Here is a 17115-nt window from a genome sequence, read left to right as displayed (position 1 = left end):
AGCCCTGTGTTACTGTAGCTCCCCTCTCCCTGAGCACTGTGTTCTAAGGCTGAGCTAGAGTCTATGTGTAGGAGGGTAGGGGCATCTCCTGCAAATGTCAAATTGCGATAATGGCGAGCAGGTTTCTCAGTTGCCCTGGTGACTGTTAGCAGCAGGCTAACTGAGGCACGTCTAGTGTGTGGCCGAAAGCTCCTTTGACTCCCCTGTGCCCTGGCGGTGCTGGCTAAGTCTGTTTCTCATCAAACACAAAAATAGATTCTCCACAGTCTAAAAATATGAGGTAACTTTAGCGAATTACAACAAATCATTTGGTCTGTTGCTCCGTCTCTCAATAGAGCTTTTAGGAGACAGAAGGCAAAGGCTTGGAAAACACTTAATAGAAAAACAGTAAAATCAGGACACTGTGTTTTTCTCAAAATTTTGAATATTTCCTTTTTTGGGCAGGGAGGACAGGGTCTAGAAGGCCTTTTGTGAAGAAAGGTAACTAGTAAATGGTCTTTCAAGTTAGGGAAATCTCCAATTACAGCCTATTTTAAGTTTTTTGTTTGTTTGTTTTTTTGCGAGGAAGATTAGCTCTGAGCTAACATTCGTTGCCAATCCTCCTCTTTTTGCTGAGGAAGATTGGTCCTGGGCTAACATCTGTGCCCATCTTCCTCTACTTTATATGGGATGTGCCCACAACATGGCTTGATAAGCGGTGCATAGGTCTGCACCCGGATCCGAACCCATGAACCCCGGGCCGCTGAAGTGGAGTACACGAACTTAACCACTATGCCACCAGGCCAGCCCCTGCCTATTTTAAGTTTTATTGGTATAATTCAGGTAGAAAATTTTGTAGAGCATGTCTACCCTAAAAAGGATTTGCGGTAGCTTGAAATACTGGTTATACTAAAATTATTCACATGGAAGTAGAAAATTTTAAAAAGCACAGAGATGGATACGGAAATAGAAATACAAAAATTAAAAAAAAAGAAAAGAAAAATTAGGTCATTGAATTTTGCTCTGGACTACTTGTCGTCCAGAACAAAAAATGGAAGCATAATGTTTAAAACCAATTTTGTTGTCTGATAAAAGGAAACATACCAGTTCATAGGGAGAAGAAAATTCCTAGCAGTAAAATGATAAGTTGAATAGAACAGAAATCTGTGAACCAGCATAATAATGGCCAGTGTGGGCTAGGTTTATCATGGTTGAATTAGGTCAGGAATCTTTTTTTCATGTTATTTTAAAAATTTATTGATCCTTTTGCTTTTGCCTTGTGGAGAAGTAAGCATGAACAATGTTTTAAATAAACTTCTATAGAACCGTAGTATATAGAAATGTACACAAATCATATGTATATGGCTTGAGTATTGGTGAACAGAACATAATCCACAGCTCCTCAAGCCCCTTCCCCCACTTATATAGGGGTGTCCTGTATTTGAACTTTATGTCAATGGCATTATACACTATCGATTCTTTTGTATCAAGCTCCATATGTCCCACATCATATTTTTAGATCCATCCATACTGTGTGTAGCAGAAGTTTTCAACAGTATGTTTTTACTTCCTGTAGTTGTACCTGAGTCCAAATGTTGTTCAACATTTAGCAATCCTAAATGGGGTATGTGGTTAGTTTTTATGTGTGGCTTCCAGTCTTCAGAGAAACTATAGTCTCACCTCTCCATTTCAACTCTTTGCTGAAAATGGGAACCTATTTTCTCAACCTTATTGCTTCCCTTCTTTGAGTCCTTGTCTGAGAAACAGGGCCAGCCAAGGCTGTTAGCAACAGCAGTGACAAATCCTTTTTCCGCAGCGAATTCTTGTCCCTCACAGAATGGGGCTGAAATCTTCAGTTCATAATTCTCATATGCTACAGAACAGGGAGACAGTTCTCTGAGCCTCGTCACCAGACCACGGGAGCACGGGCTCTGTGGACTCCTTGCTGTGATGAGCCATACCTGCAGGCCGCCTCTGAGGAGATTGTGTAAGAGAAGGCATGAGGAAGAGTTCTTGATGCTCTGACAACACAGTTGCCCTGCTACTACAGCCCATAAAATGTGGGGTGCTTTTTATTTTAATCCTTAATAATTGTCTTGCTTAAGCCATGTTGATCTGAAGATCTGTTATCAGAAGGCCAAATTGCTATTTATGAGGCTCCTAAAAAAACGAGAATGGCATTTACAACTATTTTTTAATAGCCTGTTACATTTTTAACATCCAAGGGCAGCTCTTTTCCATAAGTGTTACAAAGCCAAGACTTAATAACACAGATGACCACAAAACATGAAACTGACTTTTCCTCATATTCATGTGGAAAATCCGTTTCTCTTAGAGAATGTCAGCGATTACTAAAAATGTCCCAGCCAGCTGAATACCAGCTATTTTTAGTGAGTGTAATATTAAATGTTTAAACTCTTCTCTTTCCCAAATGTATTCCATTTATGTATATTTGTTATGTAGGTATGCAGGTATATCTTAAACATATCTCATCTTTTCCAAAACAATATAATTTCATCTCACAGTTTGATGATTTTTTTTTAAGTTATTGGGTTCCCACCCCCCCCCCATCAAAAATAGTTACTTGTTAGAAATGAGAAAATCTAGTTCATAAGCTTTTGGAGCCCAAGAGTCTTCTGATTATTCTTTTTCCATCCTTTTACTTTTAATCTGCATCTTAATATTAAAAGTGGTTTCCTGTAGACAGATGTACTTGGGTTTTGCTTTTTTTAATTCAATCTGACCATCTTTGCCTTTTAACTGGAACGTATACACCATTTATATTTAATATGATTATTGATCTCATTCCGTTTTATTTTCTTTGTTGGCTTTTAGCTACAATGCATGTGTATGTGTTGCTTTAGGATTTATAGTATTCATCTTCAGTTTATTGCATTTTACCTACAAGTGAGATTATACCACTTCATGGAGAGTAGAAGCACTTTACAACAGTGTCGATCTATTTCTCCCCTCCTGGCTTTCATGCTGTTCTTATCATGCGTTTTACTTCTGTATGCCATAAAGACCACAATATTTTGTTTTTGCTTCAAATTGTCAATTACCTTTTAAAGAGATTTTGTGTTTACTATAACTTACAGTTACCATTTCTGATTCTCTTCATTCCTTTGTGTAGAACCACATTTCCATCTTCTGTCATTTTCCTTCTGCCTGAAATACTTCCTTTAAGAATTCTTGGAGTTCAAATCTTCTGGTGATCAATTCTTTAAGCTTTTTTATGGACAAAAGGCTTAACATTGGAAAAATTTTCATGGGGTATAAAATTCTAGGTTGACAGGTTTTTTTCTTTCTGTACTTTTAACGATGTTGCTGCTGTGATTCTGGATTGTATAATTTCTAAGAGGAAATCTACCATCATTCTTATCTTCATTCCTCTGTCTGTTATGTGGCTGGTTTTAAGATTTTTTTATCGCTGGTTTGAAGCAACTTGATTATGATGTGCTTTGGTGTAATTTTCTTTATATTTCTTGTGCTCTGGGTGTTCGTTGAGCTTTCTTGGCTCTATAGGTTTATAGTTTTTGTCAAATTTGGAAAAACTTTGTCCCTTCTTTCTTCAGACATTTTTAGGGACTCCAAGTACACATATGCCTGTTTGAAATCGTCCCACAGCTCACTGATGCTCTGTTCATGTTTTTAAATTATTTTTTCTCTCTGTTTCAATTTGGATAGTTTCTATTGCTGTCTTCAGGTTCAGTGATCTTTTCTTCTGCAATGTCTAATCTGCTGATAATCCCATCCAGTGCATTTTTCATCTCAGACATTTTAATTTTCATCTCTAGAAGCTTGGTTTGGGTTTTTATATCTTCCATATCTCTGTTTAACATGCTAATCTTTCCTTTAGCTTCTTGAACATGTACAATACAGTTATAATAACTATTTTAATGTCTTTGTCTACTAGTTCTGTCATCTTTGTCATATCTAGGTCATTTTCGATTGGTGGAGTTTTCTCTTCATAGTGGGCTGTATTCTTGCTTGTTTGACTGCCTGGTAGTTTTTTATTGGAAGCCAAACATTGTGAATTTTGCCTTATTTGGTGCTGGATATTTCTGTATTCCTGTGAATGTTCTTGAGCTTTGTTCTAGGACACACTCAAGTTATTTGGAAACAGTTTGATCCTTCCAGCCTTGCTTTTTTTTTTTTCTTTAATTGATGTCATAATAGTTTATAACATTGTGAACTTTTAGTTTTATGTTGTTTGTCAGTCACCATGTAAATGTGTCCCTTCACCCCTGTGCCCACCCCCTAACCCCCTTCCCTGGTAACCACCAAACTGTTCTGTCCATGTGGTAGTTTATCTTCCGTATATGAGTGAAATCATGTGTTTGTCTTTCTCTGTCTGTTTCCAGCCTTGCTTTTAAGCTCTGTCGGGTGGGACCAAAGCAGTGTTTGTCTGGGATGAACTTTGCCCCTCAACTGAGGTAAAATCTTTCTGAGTGCTCGACCCTAACCCTACAAACTGTGAGGATTTTGCCCTGCCTGGTGGGAACAGGAACAGTTTCCAGCCGGGTGTGAGCCTGGGGTTGTCTCCTTCTTCCTCTTTGGTGGTTCTTCTCCACCCTCAGGTAGCTTCCTCACATGCACTTGCAGTTTGGTACTCAGCTGAAGACTCTGGTGCTCTCTCGGTAGAGCGCTCTCTCCTCCAGGACTTTGCTTTGGAACTGTGGCTGCCTTGGCCTCTCAGGCCTCCTTCTCCGTCTCCTCAACTCAGAGCTCTCCAGTCTCGTCTTAGGTTTGCCTTCGCTGTGCACAGCCTACAAACTCTCCAGGCTGTGAGCCGGGACAGCCAGAAGCTTGACCTTCTTTCCCATCTCTCGGATCGCTGTCCCTTGTTGCCTCGTGTCCAGTGCCTTGAAAATCCTTGTTTCCTTTCTTCAGTCTAGTTTTTTAGTTGCTGCAGGTGGACAGGTAAATCTGGTTCCTGTCACTCTCGGCTGGAAGTGTAAATCCTGGTTATTCTTTGGTATGGTGTAAAAGTTGAGAAAGACAAAGGAAGGGGGCTGTATATAAGCAGCCCCACCTCCATCCCCCTGCCCTTGGGTGGGATGCTGGTGGAAGCTCAAGGAGCTCTGCCACTTCTGAGGGAGAAGGAAACTTGATGGTTTAAAGTGATTTCTACACTTTTGGACAGCCACGCCTTTGGAGACTATTATTTGGCTATGAAGCTGTTTGGATTAAGGAGAAGTAGCTGATTATTATATTTTTTCTTCTTATTATTTCACTCTTAGTTTTTAAATTGCCAACATTATCGTTTTAAAAGTCTAACTTCAGGTAGAGAACAGGAAAAAAGAGTTCGACTTTTTAAAAATATTAACGATGGTATATCTTTTATTGATACTGTATTCCAAGATTACCCATGTGGGGTAGTCATTTCAGTTGGTTGGTGTTTGGTTCCTAATTTAACTAGGTCACTAATCAAATTTAGAAGATATTCGAAAGAATATCTTCATGGGTGATGATCACCACCAAACCCTGCTTAATCTCTTTTAAACACGGGGACCTATCTCTATTCTGAGGTTTTTCTTAACGGTATTTATCTTGTAAAAAGGCCTGGATTTTTATTAAAGAGGATTTGAAGTGTCCTGAATTTTATTAGTGGTTATCAAGCCCTTTAAGATGTGGTCAGGTGGTTCCCGTCGTGTATCCGACGTTCTCTCGGTCACATCCTCTCCTGGGGTGATTGTGAGTTTCTCAAGGCCTCACAGGTGACAAACGAACATCAGCCGGCAGGTGCTGTAGACACTAGCTTTTGCTCAAGCTTGGTGAGCTGCTCTTCTGTGAGATTTTTGTTGTTTGAAGAGAGAACTGGGGTTGCAGAATGAGTATGTTGATCCTTTGTGAAATTGATGGCCCGGATCAGACTGGTTTGCACGGGCTGAGTTTCCCAGCTTCGCTGCCTTACATATTTTCCTTAGTGGTGCTCGTAGGTAGGAACTCAGAGGCAGGGGACTGGATGCGGTAGAAACGGGGAACCAGTTTTCTCTGCTGATGCCCTGGTTGTGTTCTCAAGGCCCCTGGCATCTCGTGTCTCAGGTCTGAATGGTGCCTTCCTTCTTTGGCTCTTCGGGTATTTGTGAGAAGTAATGAAATTTTCCTGGTTGGGATTTGCAAGCATCTTAGTAGCTGGAGGCATGGTAATCATTGCCGCAGAAGGGAAGACAATCTTTCATCCACCTTCAGCAGAAGTTAAGGGGAGCTGGAGAGAGACTTGCATTTCTTGTATCTAGCACACGTAGCTGCCCTTGGCAAAATGCAAAAGGAAATTTAATTTGTCATGTTGCACAAGCATCATGGGATCATTGTGTGTATGTGAGTATTTAATGTTAATGTTTTATTTCCATAGAATTTGTGGTGGATTGTCGAAAATTTTTGGATTCAAATGCTCTGGGTCTGACTGTGGCGGCCCTCAGCAGCTATGACCCCCAGATGCGAGCCGCGGCCTACTACGTCCTGGCAGCCTACTACTCGCATCTGGAGGGGGCCCGGTTCCGAGAGCAGTCCCAGGTGAGTGGGGCTGAGAGCGGGCCTGGAGGGCTTCGGAGAGCTGCCTCTCCACCTGTCTGGTAGAAGGATTTCTGAGGAACAGAGAGGCGTGTCACCAGGTGACTGCTGATAAAGAATAAATATCTATTCCCTCTTGGGGAGTGACGCTGGAGGTTACTTCTGTTCCCAACGCCCGGGGAGGCTGAGAGAGGTCTCCCCTTATAAGCACTCTCATTGTGTGGTGGGTGGGCAGGGCGGTTTAATTTCTGTCGACTTTTCCTTTGGTCTAAACTCAACAGTTAAGGGGGGTTATCTGCGACACACTGAGCCTTAGCAGCCGTGCCCAGGGCGGGAGGAACAAAAGCAGACTGGATGGTCAGGACGTGGACCCAGGGTTCTCTCTGCTCTTGGGCATGTGCCTGGCTCCTCAGGGAAAAGGGAGAGGCACTCCTGAGACGAGCGAGCAAGGACACAGCTACTGTGAGCGTCCTCTTCGGTGGCCCCTGGGATGTGAGGAGAGGCCACCCTGCAAAGCTGTGGTTTAGGCTGCATGAGACAAAGCTGGTCACAGTTGTTTTGAAAATGCTCATCTTTTTTTCTTTTTCTGGTTTTAAGGTGCTTTACCTGTTGGATGTAGTCCGGAACGGGATCCGAACTCAGAACATGAGGCTCACCTTTACCTTGGCTCTCTTCATTGCCAAAGCAGCCCTGCAGATTTTGAAACCAGGTACCACTGATGGAATTAGGTTGTGGTGAGGTTGAAATATTGAGGCCGAGCAAGTCCACTTGTAGGCCTTCCCTCTATAGCTGCAGTCCATCACACGTGTGAGAAGGGACGTATCAGGGTCCTCCAGCTGGTGACCGTGCAAGATTGGGACACCTGATGTCCACCAGGAGTGGACAGTAAATAACCAGTGGTTGTGGGGAAGCTCTTTATGGGCCCCTGTGGGATGAAATCCAGAGAAGTGAAATGAAAAAGCAAGGTGCAGAACAGTGTGTATGATGAGGGAAGGAATATGTATTGGTGTTTACTTGTAGGTGTATAAAGCTGTGGTAAAAGCATACCATAGCCCCCAGCTCACGGGATGCTGTGAGGGGGACGTGGCTCCTGTCCATGAGAGCACTAGAGGCTGCCTGACCCGGGGGGCACCGTCGTGTTGCCAGCTGCAGGTCCATGCTCAGACGTCAGAGTCAGCGTGGCTCGTGGGTCCTTAGCTAGAAAGCGTTTGGCCTGTGGATCACTGTGCAGGTGTCGCCCAGGGCACCAGAACACAGCTCCTTTTTACTGCTCGCAGCAGGGTACCACTGCTGAGGTAGTGTGTGTAGTAGTTAGTCCATCATAAAGCCTTTTTGTTTTTAATTTTGTTGGTGAAAAATCCTAGACTGTTGGAACCCTCAAGGACCACAGTGTTGAGTGTAACATGGTCATTTTCAGATGAAGAAACAGCCCCCACCTGTAGGCCCCCAAGATTAATAGCTTGTCGAAGGCCCCACAGTTAGTCTCTTGTCGAGTTGCTGTTAGAATTCAGATCTGATTTTCATCTGCTCCTATATCATTTTTATGACATGGTTTTTTCTTCACCTTAGAAATTATGGGAGGAAAGAAAGTAATTAGCCCTTTGTAGACTCTAAAGAAAAAGACTATTCTGAGAAACTGTCCTAGCTGAGGCCTCAGTGATTGGTTTTGGCCTCCTGTCCAGTCTGTGCCACCTGGACGAGCTCTGTCCCCATCAGACCTGGTGTCGGGGTGAGGGGCGCAGGGCAGCAGCAGTCGGGGGTGGGCTCAGGCTGCAGGCGGTGTGGACAGACTAGAGGCGGTGACCCGAGGGTGGGAGGCGGGGGGAGGAGGTGTCTGGCCACAGTGGCCCGCTGCGTTCCAGAGCCACAGGAGCCAGAGCACGTCTGAGCCCCCTTTGCTCTCAGTGAGAAGCTGATGGGTGTGGGTGTTAGCCCTCTGCTGTGTGTGACCGCTCTGCCCACCAGCTGATGGGGCTTATGCTACAGGCTGATAGCTGGGGAGCGGCGACGTCTCTGAAGGACTCGACATCCTGCAGTGGTTTCAGACTTACAAGAGAGAGCCTGTATGCACTGTAGAACTAAGATGTCTTACTGTGCTCTAATTCTCGACAACTACTCACCTGGATAGGGATACGAGAGCTCCCCCAAGGCAGGAATTTCTGTCTGATCCCCAAATCCCCACCCCCCCAACTCCAGTGGGCCATGGGTGTCCTGTTGGTGCCTGTTGTAAGCTACAGTCTGCCTGTGTTCCCAGAGGAGCACATGTACCTGAAGATCAACAAGTTCCTGCTGTCACACGAGTACCTGAACATGAGCAAAGTTCCTGGCTTCTTCCAGTTCTTCTACAGCTCTGACTTCGAGGTAATGCTTCTCAAGTCCTCAGGGGCCCCGGAAACCCTCCTGCAGTGGGTTACTCAGCCACTGCTGTCATTCTCGTATTTTCCCCATTGATGCTGTTTGCTGCACAGCCAGCACCTTTGCACAAGCAGTGTGAGAGTGAGAGCATCAGGAAAAGTAAAAGTGCACACGGGCTCTCGTGCAGAAAGGCTTTTCCTTCCGTGCGTGACCTTCTCAAACCTGAAAAACTCCACTGCAGAGGTCTAAGTTTTATGGCATTCTCATTGTATTTTCTTGATGAATCACTGGGTTAAATATTGAATGTGCTTTTATAGAACACCTGCCTGCATCAGCACTGTTCGGTGTTTAAACTTGACTTGGTCCTTTATTCCTGACCTGAAGAACCGAATCAAAGGTCATATTAAGGGTTTTTAATAATATAATCAGACAGGAGGCCAGGGCTGCTGTGCTGCAGTCTTTGCCTCCACTTGAAGATAGTGCTGTTTGAAGATTTGTCAGATAAAAGGCTTGAACTTATTTAACAACAGTTTCTTGTTTGCTTGGGTTACAGCAAAAAACAGAACAGGAGTGGGTGTTGGGAATTCTGCGGCAGGGGATTCGAGACAAGCACTCCTATGAGCTCTGCGCCCGGCGAGGGGTCATCCACATCATCCTGTCCTTCTTCAGCAGCCCGCTGTGTGACGACACGGCACAGGTGGGTGGGCCCCACGCGTTGTGGGAGCCTGGAAGGGCTGTTTCTTAAGGTTTTATTCAGAAGTCAAGTCTGTGAGAATTCTAATCCCAGCCTGGACGTGACCGACCTCCTAATTTGACGTGAGCCTGACTTTCTCTGAGGGGAGGTGAGATCCATCAGTGCCTTTCCTGTGGCCCATGTGGGTGCAGGCTGCAGTGTGGACACTGTCGTTTGTCCTCTGATGAAATGCGTTTCGTTGGGGCCCCTTACTGTGCCCTCCCTGATAGTGAGGCCTGTGAAGAGGGAGGAGCTAATGGGTAGTCAGCAGCCTGCGGGGCTGGCTAAGAAGTCTAGAAACAAATAACCCCCCTAAATGACTGAGGGGCTTCAGCTGAGACACTCTCCAGCCACCAGAATTTCACTTAATGCACAGAGGCTGTTGGTCATCCAAACTCGCCTGGGAGACAAGAGTCGGGAGTTGAAACTAAAACTGCCTGCCTCACACTAATGAGGGAATCTGCACATTAACTCCATTCCCCAAACCGAGCGCTCATGTTGAGTGTCTGAAGGCCCTGGGGAGTTGGGAGAAGTAACGAGGGAAAGCCTTTGGTATTATGACTAGTTCCTAACCCAGTCAGCCTTTATTTCTGATGTTATGTAAAATGTGGGTAAATAGGAGTGAGTCAGGATTAAGAAACATGTTTGAATAAACTGAATTTGAGTATGGCAGTTTTATTTTTTATGGCACATGAGCGTTCTAAGGTACTCAGTTAACACTTCAAGGGACTGTCCCATTTTTATGTCTGCCTTTCCAGGTGGTAAAACTGGGGGAACACGATGGGCCGCCAGCAGCTCACTGCTGAGCTGGAAGTGGGTCTGCAGTCTCTCCCAGCTCAGGCTGCTGCATATCTGGGGCGTGTGGTTTCTGTGCTGCGTCTTTGCTTGTGGGTTAGTTCCTTATCATGCATTGACAGAAGTGGGCATCCCTCTGGAGCCTGGCGATGGCTGTGGAGGTCTGTGTCCTCTGTCACTTGTGGGGAAGGGCGAGTTCCTACACGGCCACCACTCTTAGAGACTTAGCAAAGCAGACTTCATATGCAACCATCACCTGTAATTGTAACATACTGTTCTGTTTTTTAAATTGTTCCTTTGATCGAGTAAGTTATGTTTTCCCACTGAAGAGTAACTTTTTGTTTTGGGTTTTCAGAATTGGATTCTGGAAATTCTACAGAATGCCGCCCGGGATGCCAAATCTGCCTATGAGATCCTACGGGACTATAGCCTTTTGACGTGGATTTTACACATCCTTGAGAGCAAGTAAGCACCTTGTACATGAGAAGTGCATGTCAGGCAGGAAGAGGGTGGGGCAGAGACAGTGGGGTCTACTGCTGGCTTCTGTGGCAACAGGAAATGTCCAGTAGAATCCATGCTCTCCAAAACAGCGTCCTCTAATGCCACCATATGCCTGGTAACCAACCTCCTCATGATGCCGAAATGGCATCTCTTCACTTTAAGTCCTTCTTTTGAGTGTCTTGTCTGCGTGGAATGATAGGCGCCAGCTGCTGTTTGCGTTTGGCAGAGGCTCTACCAGCCGACCTTTCTCTCTGTTGTACACAGTCCAGGCTCCTCCACTGGAGTGGTGTCATCCACCTAAGGTTTCGTGCCTGCAGCCCTCCCTAAGGGAGAAATGAAGCCTCCCGTCTCAGGAACACTGGTTTGGTCCCTTGTGAGATGGAGGGTTATAGGCCTCCACTGTCCGCCCAGGGTCAAGTGCTCAGTGACGAGCCGATGCTGGAGCAGCATCGAGGGGCTGGAGTGGGTGTTCGTCTTAGTTATCTCAGGCTGCCGTAACAACTTACCACAGACGGGGTGGCTCAAACAACAGGAATTCATTTTCTAACTGTTCTGGAGGCTGGAAGTCTGGTGAGAGCCCTCTTCCTGGCTTACAGACAGCTGCCTTCTTGCTGTGTGCTCTCGTGGCAGGGACACAGAGAGAGAGCTCTGGCGTCTCTTCCCCTTCTTATAAGGACACTAATCCCACCATGCGGGCTCCATCCTTGTGATCTCATCTAATCCCAAAGGCCCCACCTCCGAATACAGTCACCTTGGTGGTTAGGGCTTCCACATATGAATTTGGGAAAGTGGGGAGGACACAGTTCAGCCCACAGCATGATCTACTTTGATTCCTAATAATCTCCTGAGTTTGAGGCTGTCTGAAAAGGTGAAGACCCTGTCTCAGCAGACAGCACTTGGTGGGAGGGCTCTGTCTTTCAAAGAACTAACTACTGTCATAAGCCCAGGGATATCCAGGCCCTTTTGTGCATTTTAAAAAGTATTTTTAAAAATTTCTCTAAAAGAAAGTAATATCCTAAATCTAGAATGTGCCTTCAGACATTAGCTTCGAGACTGTTTCAGGTTTATGAAAGGCACAGTTGGCTAATTACCTGTTCCCGTCTATTACTTTACGTTTTAGAAGTGGAGTTGTTTTCATGGACGGGACAGCTCTTTTTACAGTACCGCAGCGGCTTCAGAGCTTCTCTCTAGTTGGGGCTCAGGGTGGTCATCTGGTTGGGAGGGAGGGTGGGGCCTCACCTGTGTGGACGCTGCATCTGTGGAGCGGGCACCCTGTTTTTACTTCGATGCTGTGCCTATTTGGGGGCTGCCATGGGGGTGAGCAGATAGAATTGTTGGTAAGGGGGTGAAGAGCCTGCCAAGCCACCTCCTGGTGCTGCCACCACCGTCGTCGTGGTCCCCTCCCGCCCCTCCTCCGACAGAGGTCTGTGAAAGGAGAGGACATGACAGAGAGTGAGCATCCTGTATTTGGTTTCAGGTTTCTGGAGACTCAGCTGCTCTCCAACATAATCTCCTTGCTGCACACGCTGTGGATGACCAACCTGGGAGACAAAGGAGTGGAGTCGAGGAACCAGCCTCCTTGCCAGCCTGGGTCCCAGGGGCCCCCGAAGCTGCTCGCCCTGCACCTGGTCAATGAGTTCCTCTATGTTCTCACTGTGCTCACAAAGCACCTGAGGTAAGCCCCTCCCGCCAGGCGTGACCCCTGGTGTCGGTCCCTTGTGGACCTCACCTCTCAGTGTTCCCTGGGTCACGACTCCACCGGTGGGCTCTGGACCGTGGCCTGGTGTGAGCTAGGCAGAGGGCTGCTGTCAGTTGTGGGTGACGTCAGGAGACCTGTTTCAGCTGTTTTCTCTTTTCCACTTCAACTTCATGAGGCTCTTTTCAAGACCCTGAGAGCTTGACATACTCTGAGAACCTAAGACCTGTCATACCAGATCATTTTTAGCGGGAATCTATCTACCTTGACATTTTAGTTCAAGCACTCAAAGTGATATCTTGTAGAAAGAAGGTATTTTCCAGGACCTTAACCTAAGAAGGTGAGGGTGTTCCTAAACTCGCCTCTGCCTTCATTAGCCTGTGCACACTCACTTATCCATGAATTTTCTTGAGATTTCAGTATTTTCATCTGAATACTGCTCTTGATTTCCTCAGGAGAGCTCAGTTCTCAGATTCCACTGTGTTAGAGAAAATAAATTGTGTGCACCCGTATTTCTGATTTGGGAACAGAAGTATGCTAATTGGAACCAGAAGATCGACAGCAAATGGATGGTAATCTCAGAATGAAAACATTCTTGATAAAGAACAGGGCGTTTGGTTTTGTGTTGTTCTGAATTAAATTGTTAAATCAATGCTGGGTAGCCGCGTTTCTTATTTTGGGGTCGTTGAAAGACACGTTGGTCTCTGAGAACTGATTGCTATTTGAAATGAGGATTGTAATTGTAGATTTGTGTGCAGCAGATGGTATTGAATTTTAAGTTTTTTAGAGTTCAGAGGGGTGTCTTCCTCCCGGTGACCATCGTCATGTTTGGCAGTGGGCGGCAGTGCTGCCCCCAGGCTTTGCTGAGCCTTTTCACTGTGTCTGGGAGTTCATGAGATGGAGAGGAATCTGCCGTCCTGCGTTGTTTTGTTAGGCGGCTGGCACCCTGCCCCTCAGGCTCTACTGCCTAGCTCTCCTGCTTAGCTGTGGTTTCTAAAGAGATTTCCCTGCCTCCAGGATGGAGGTCAGACTCCCGTCCCCTGTTTGCCTCCCCTGGAGTGGCTCGCTTTTTCCTGTTCTGTGTGCTGGGCGTCCACGCTCCCTGTCTGCTGTAAAGTGAAACGTGGGTCTGGGATGGACTCTTTGCACCTCTGGGTCTGTGGCGTTGACCGGCCGTCCCAGTCTTGAGCTGCAGCCCGAGGAAGCAGCTTTTGTTGAGTCGGTGACGTTGGCTCCCAACAGGCCCGCCCTGGCCTCCGCCCAGCTGACTAGCTTCTTCGAGGCGCTCGGCTCCGTGCTGAGGTACAGGGCCACCGTCATGCAGGCCTTCAAGGCCATGCGCCGCTTCACCGTGAACGAGGCGGTGCTGTCCACCAAGGATGTCCTCATGCTGCTGCACAAGTGGAGCCTCATCGAGAGAGACGTCCAGCTCCAGGAGGACCTGAGAGCAACCGTTGAGAAGTACCAAGTCAAGGAGCTGCTGAGTGAGTGTCGCGTGTTCCCTGGCGACTCAGTTCCACCCAGAGTGGCAGCGTCTTTCCCTCTGAGCAGCCTTTCCAAGGCTGATGAGGCTCAGAGAGGGGCCTGTCCATGCCCATGCTCTGGAGGGAGCTGGGGAGCCCTGGCTTGAGTTCCAGCTCTGCCATGTCAGGGTGCTCACCTGTGATGGGGGGCGGTGGCTTTGGTTGTGCTGAGGAGTGAGTTAATTATAACAACAGCAGTGACAGTCACAGTCCTACTGAGCACTCACTGTGCTCCAGGCATAGAGCGTGTCCTGTTGGAGCAGCACTGAGCGCTCGGGGCCTGGAGGCTGCCCCCTCCCCTCCCTGTGTCACCCCATCGGGAGCTGTGTGGGGAGGGGGGACACCGGTCTCACTGCCCTTCTCTGTGTGGATAACAGAAATGCTCAAGGACAAGAACAAGCCTGCCATGCCAGCTCGAGTCAAGGGCCCACGGGGCCGGAAGAGGAGGCTTGGGGAGGCAGAGGAGGCAGCCGACCCCGAGCTGGAGGCATCCAGCTTGGAGACGTGCAAGGGCCTCCTGAGATCCATATTGACCCACTGGGGGCCAGTGTTCCCCGACCCCAAAGCCGCTCAGGAGCCCGAGGACTCAGCCACCCCCAAGAGCGATGCACCAGGCCCTGTGTGCGCCACTGCTTCCCTGGTGGTCAGCTGGGTGCTGCAGTCAGCGACCGAGCGCCCTCTCAGCAGGGCAGAGGCTTCAGGACTCCTTGGCTGGCTTAAGAGCCACATTTTGCCACAGCCAGTGGTTGTGGCCGAGCTACTTAAGGACGGTGCCGTGAGGAGCGGCATATTTAAGCTGTACAGCCGGCTCTGCGGGGCCGAGAGGCTGGCGGGGCCCGAGCAGGGCGTGGCCTGCCTGTTCCACACGGTCATGCTGCAGTTGGTGGCAGCCCAGGGCCTGGCGGGGAGCCCCTTCCACCAGGCCGTCGAGGCCCTCTGCCTCTCTTCTCTGGATGAGGAGGATGAAGCCACGCGAGGTAAGCTGGTTCTTGGGTCAGAGGCTGAAGAAATGCATGAGTGGGCTTGGGGGTGGGGAGCAGCTTCTGTTCCTCAGATCCTGCTGGGCACTTCTGGTGAAGTGGTTACGTGGCCTCTTACCGCAGCTCTGGGGGTCGTAGAGAGTTTGCCACTGGGCCCGAATGTGAAGGGAGAGGAAATCTCTGCCTTTGCTCTCAGGTGAAACCTTGAGTGATGATCGTGTTTACAGTGGAGCAAGGTGCCCGCCTCAGAATCCCGGGTCCCCTGGGACTCTCCCACCCTGCAGAGCAGTCGCTCTCCTGTTTCTGCAGTTACCGAAGTGGAGAATTGTGTTTCATGTTGTGGCCAGATGGGTTGCACACGTGTGTGTATATGCACACACACGCTGATATATATACACACAAGCACACAGATACACAGAGTTTATGTGCCTGGCATTCAGCTGTTGCTTAATAAAAGTTTGAATGCATGAATGAATGAATGGCACAGGCTTTAACAGGCTGTAAGAGAACACAAGGGAGGCTGTGAGCATGTGCCCATGGCTTCCTCCATCTGGGAGGGTTGTCCCTTTCACCCAGAGACGTAAGAGGAGCCGGGAGGGGATGGGCCAGCAGCCTGGTTAGGTGAACTCTCCTGGTAGCAAGGGTGACCTGTCTCTCATCTGGCTACAGTCAGGGAATCGAATCTCTGCCTGTAAAACCTTCTCTTCTCCTCGCCCGGGCCACTGAGGAAATGGTGTGCGTGATTCCGCGAAGCTCTGCCCCAACTTCAGTTCTAGTTCTGGGCATGGGTGGTCAGAACCAGGAAGAGACTTGGCTTGTAGTAACTTTTGCATTCCACATACATTCATCAAATAAAAAGATAAATTTTAAAATGAACAAAAAAATAACCCAAAAGTTAAGGAAAGGCAAAATTAATTTGTTTTATCCGCATGCTCAGCTCCTGTCACCACAGGTATGTGGCACGGTTCCTGTGGGTGCTTAGCAAAGCCCCTGTGCGTGTGGGCGGGTGACTTATTTTTTGGCTGAATAGATCTGTGTCCTAATGGCCTTGTTGTCTCCTCCTCCTCAGCCACTGCGGCATTCCTGGTGTCTCTGTACATTAAGGACGTCTGGCTGGGGGCCCAGCGGCCGGACACCCTCTTAGCCCACGTCCGGATGATCCGTGACACCTCAGAGGATGAGCTAAGTGGTGACAAGGAAGCCGTTGTCATGCTCTGCAAGGACATCGCCGCCTCAGCCCCAGACGCTTGACGCCCTGCCGTCTGGCGCCTCCAGCACTGGGTTCTAGAAGTTTGGTTGAGTTGAGGGTTTCCATGGAAGACGTGAAGTGACAGATTCTGTGTATTGACTCAGTTTCCTGACAAGAAGAATTTATTTTGACTTTATTTAATTGACCAATAAGTAATAAACTCAAGGGACTGTGTGTACGAAGTGGTCAGAGTTATAGTGGGCGTGGGGTCCTTTGGGCCTGCAAGGCCCATTCATTGTTCAGTCAGGCAAGACCCTTCCTCTCAGGGGTCCGTTGTTCTTCAAAGGAAGTACCTCAGGGTGAGGTCGCACTTCTGAGTGCTTAAGGGATTCGTGGATATTAAAGCTGAAATGATAAAAAGTATATCAGATATAAGAGCATGAAGAGAGCTGTTTAAAGTTTTCTTTCTATAAGAAGTCACAACAAAGCTTTGTATAACTTTTTGAATAAATAAGCTCCTGCCAGTGTTTGTTAATTATTTTGTTAAATGAAAGGATGTTACACTAAATCCTTGAAGTATAAAATTGATTTGACCTCTGCTTTGGGAAGGCAGCTTGTATTTTTCAAAGTTGTGTTTCAAAGAGGGGATTTTGAATTTTATAACTTCTTGTTAATAAATGTCTATTTTTGTTAGGTTTTTGTGTCTTGCTTAATTGATGTTAGCAGTCTGTTTTTATTCCATAGAGACCTGCATTTAGAGGTCAGGATTTGACTTGTAAGATTCCTGTATTAATTGGTGCCATAGCTGACAAATGTTGAGTATGAAAGCTCCTGGGTTTCACAGGTAA

The 17115-nt window shown here is 47.2% G+C and overlaps 1 protein-coding gene across 3 annotated transcripts in view; it reads left to right on the top strand.

The window, feature by feature from the left end:
- The window catches only part of URB1 (URB1 ribosome biogenesis homolog), a 76534-nt gene that overhangs the window by 51736 nt on the left and 7683 nt on the right, over positions 1–17115 (top strand). For 2 of the 3 annotated variants that reach the window (XM_058523014.1, XM_058523013.1), the window contains exons 31-38: positions 6338–6498; positions 7093–7204; positions 8750–8856; positions 9404–9547; positions 10734–10843; positions 12357–12554; positions 13818–14059; positions 14476–15075. In XM_058523014.1, coding sequence (XP_058378997.1) covers positions 6338–6498; positions 7093–7204; positions 8750–8856; positions 9404–9547; positions 10734–10843; positions 12357–12554; positions 13818–14059; positions 14476–15075 — 1674 coding nt within the window. Of the gene's footprint in view, positions 1–6337; positions 6499–7092; positions 7205–8749; positions 8857–9403; positions 9548–10733; positions 10844–12356; positions 12555–13817; positions 14060–14475; positions 15076–16147; positions 16961–17115 lie in introns of those variants that run through there. The other variant, XM_058523012.1, reaches the window with a different exon arrangement.

Source organism: Diceros bicornis, chromosome 27 (assembly GCF_020826845.1).
Source record: "Diceros bicornis minor isolate mBicDic1 chromosome 27, mDicBic1.mat.cur, whole genome shotgun sequence".
NCBI lineage: Eukaryota > Metazoa > Chordata > Mammalia > Perissodactyla > Rhinocerotidae > Diceros > Diceros bicornis.
Note: the sequence above shows the minus strand (reverse complement) of the source record. Positions and strands in the feature narration are given on the sequence as shown.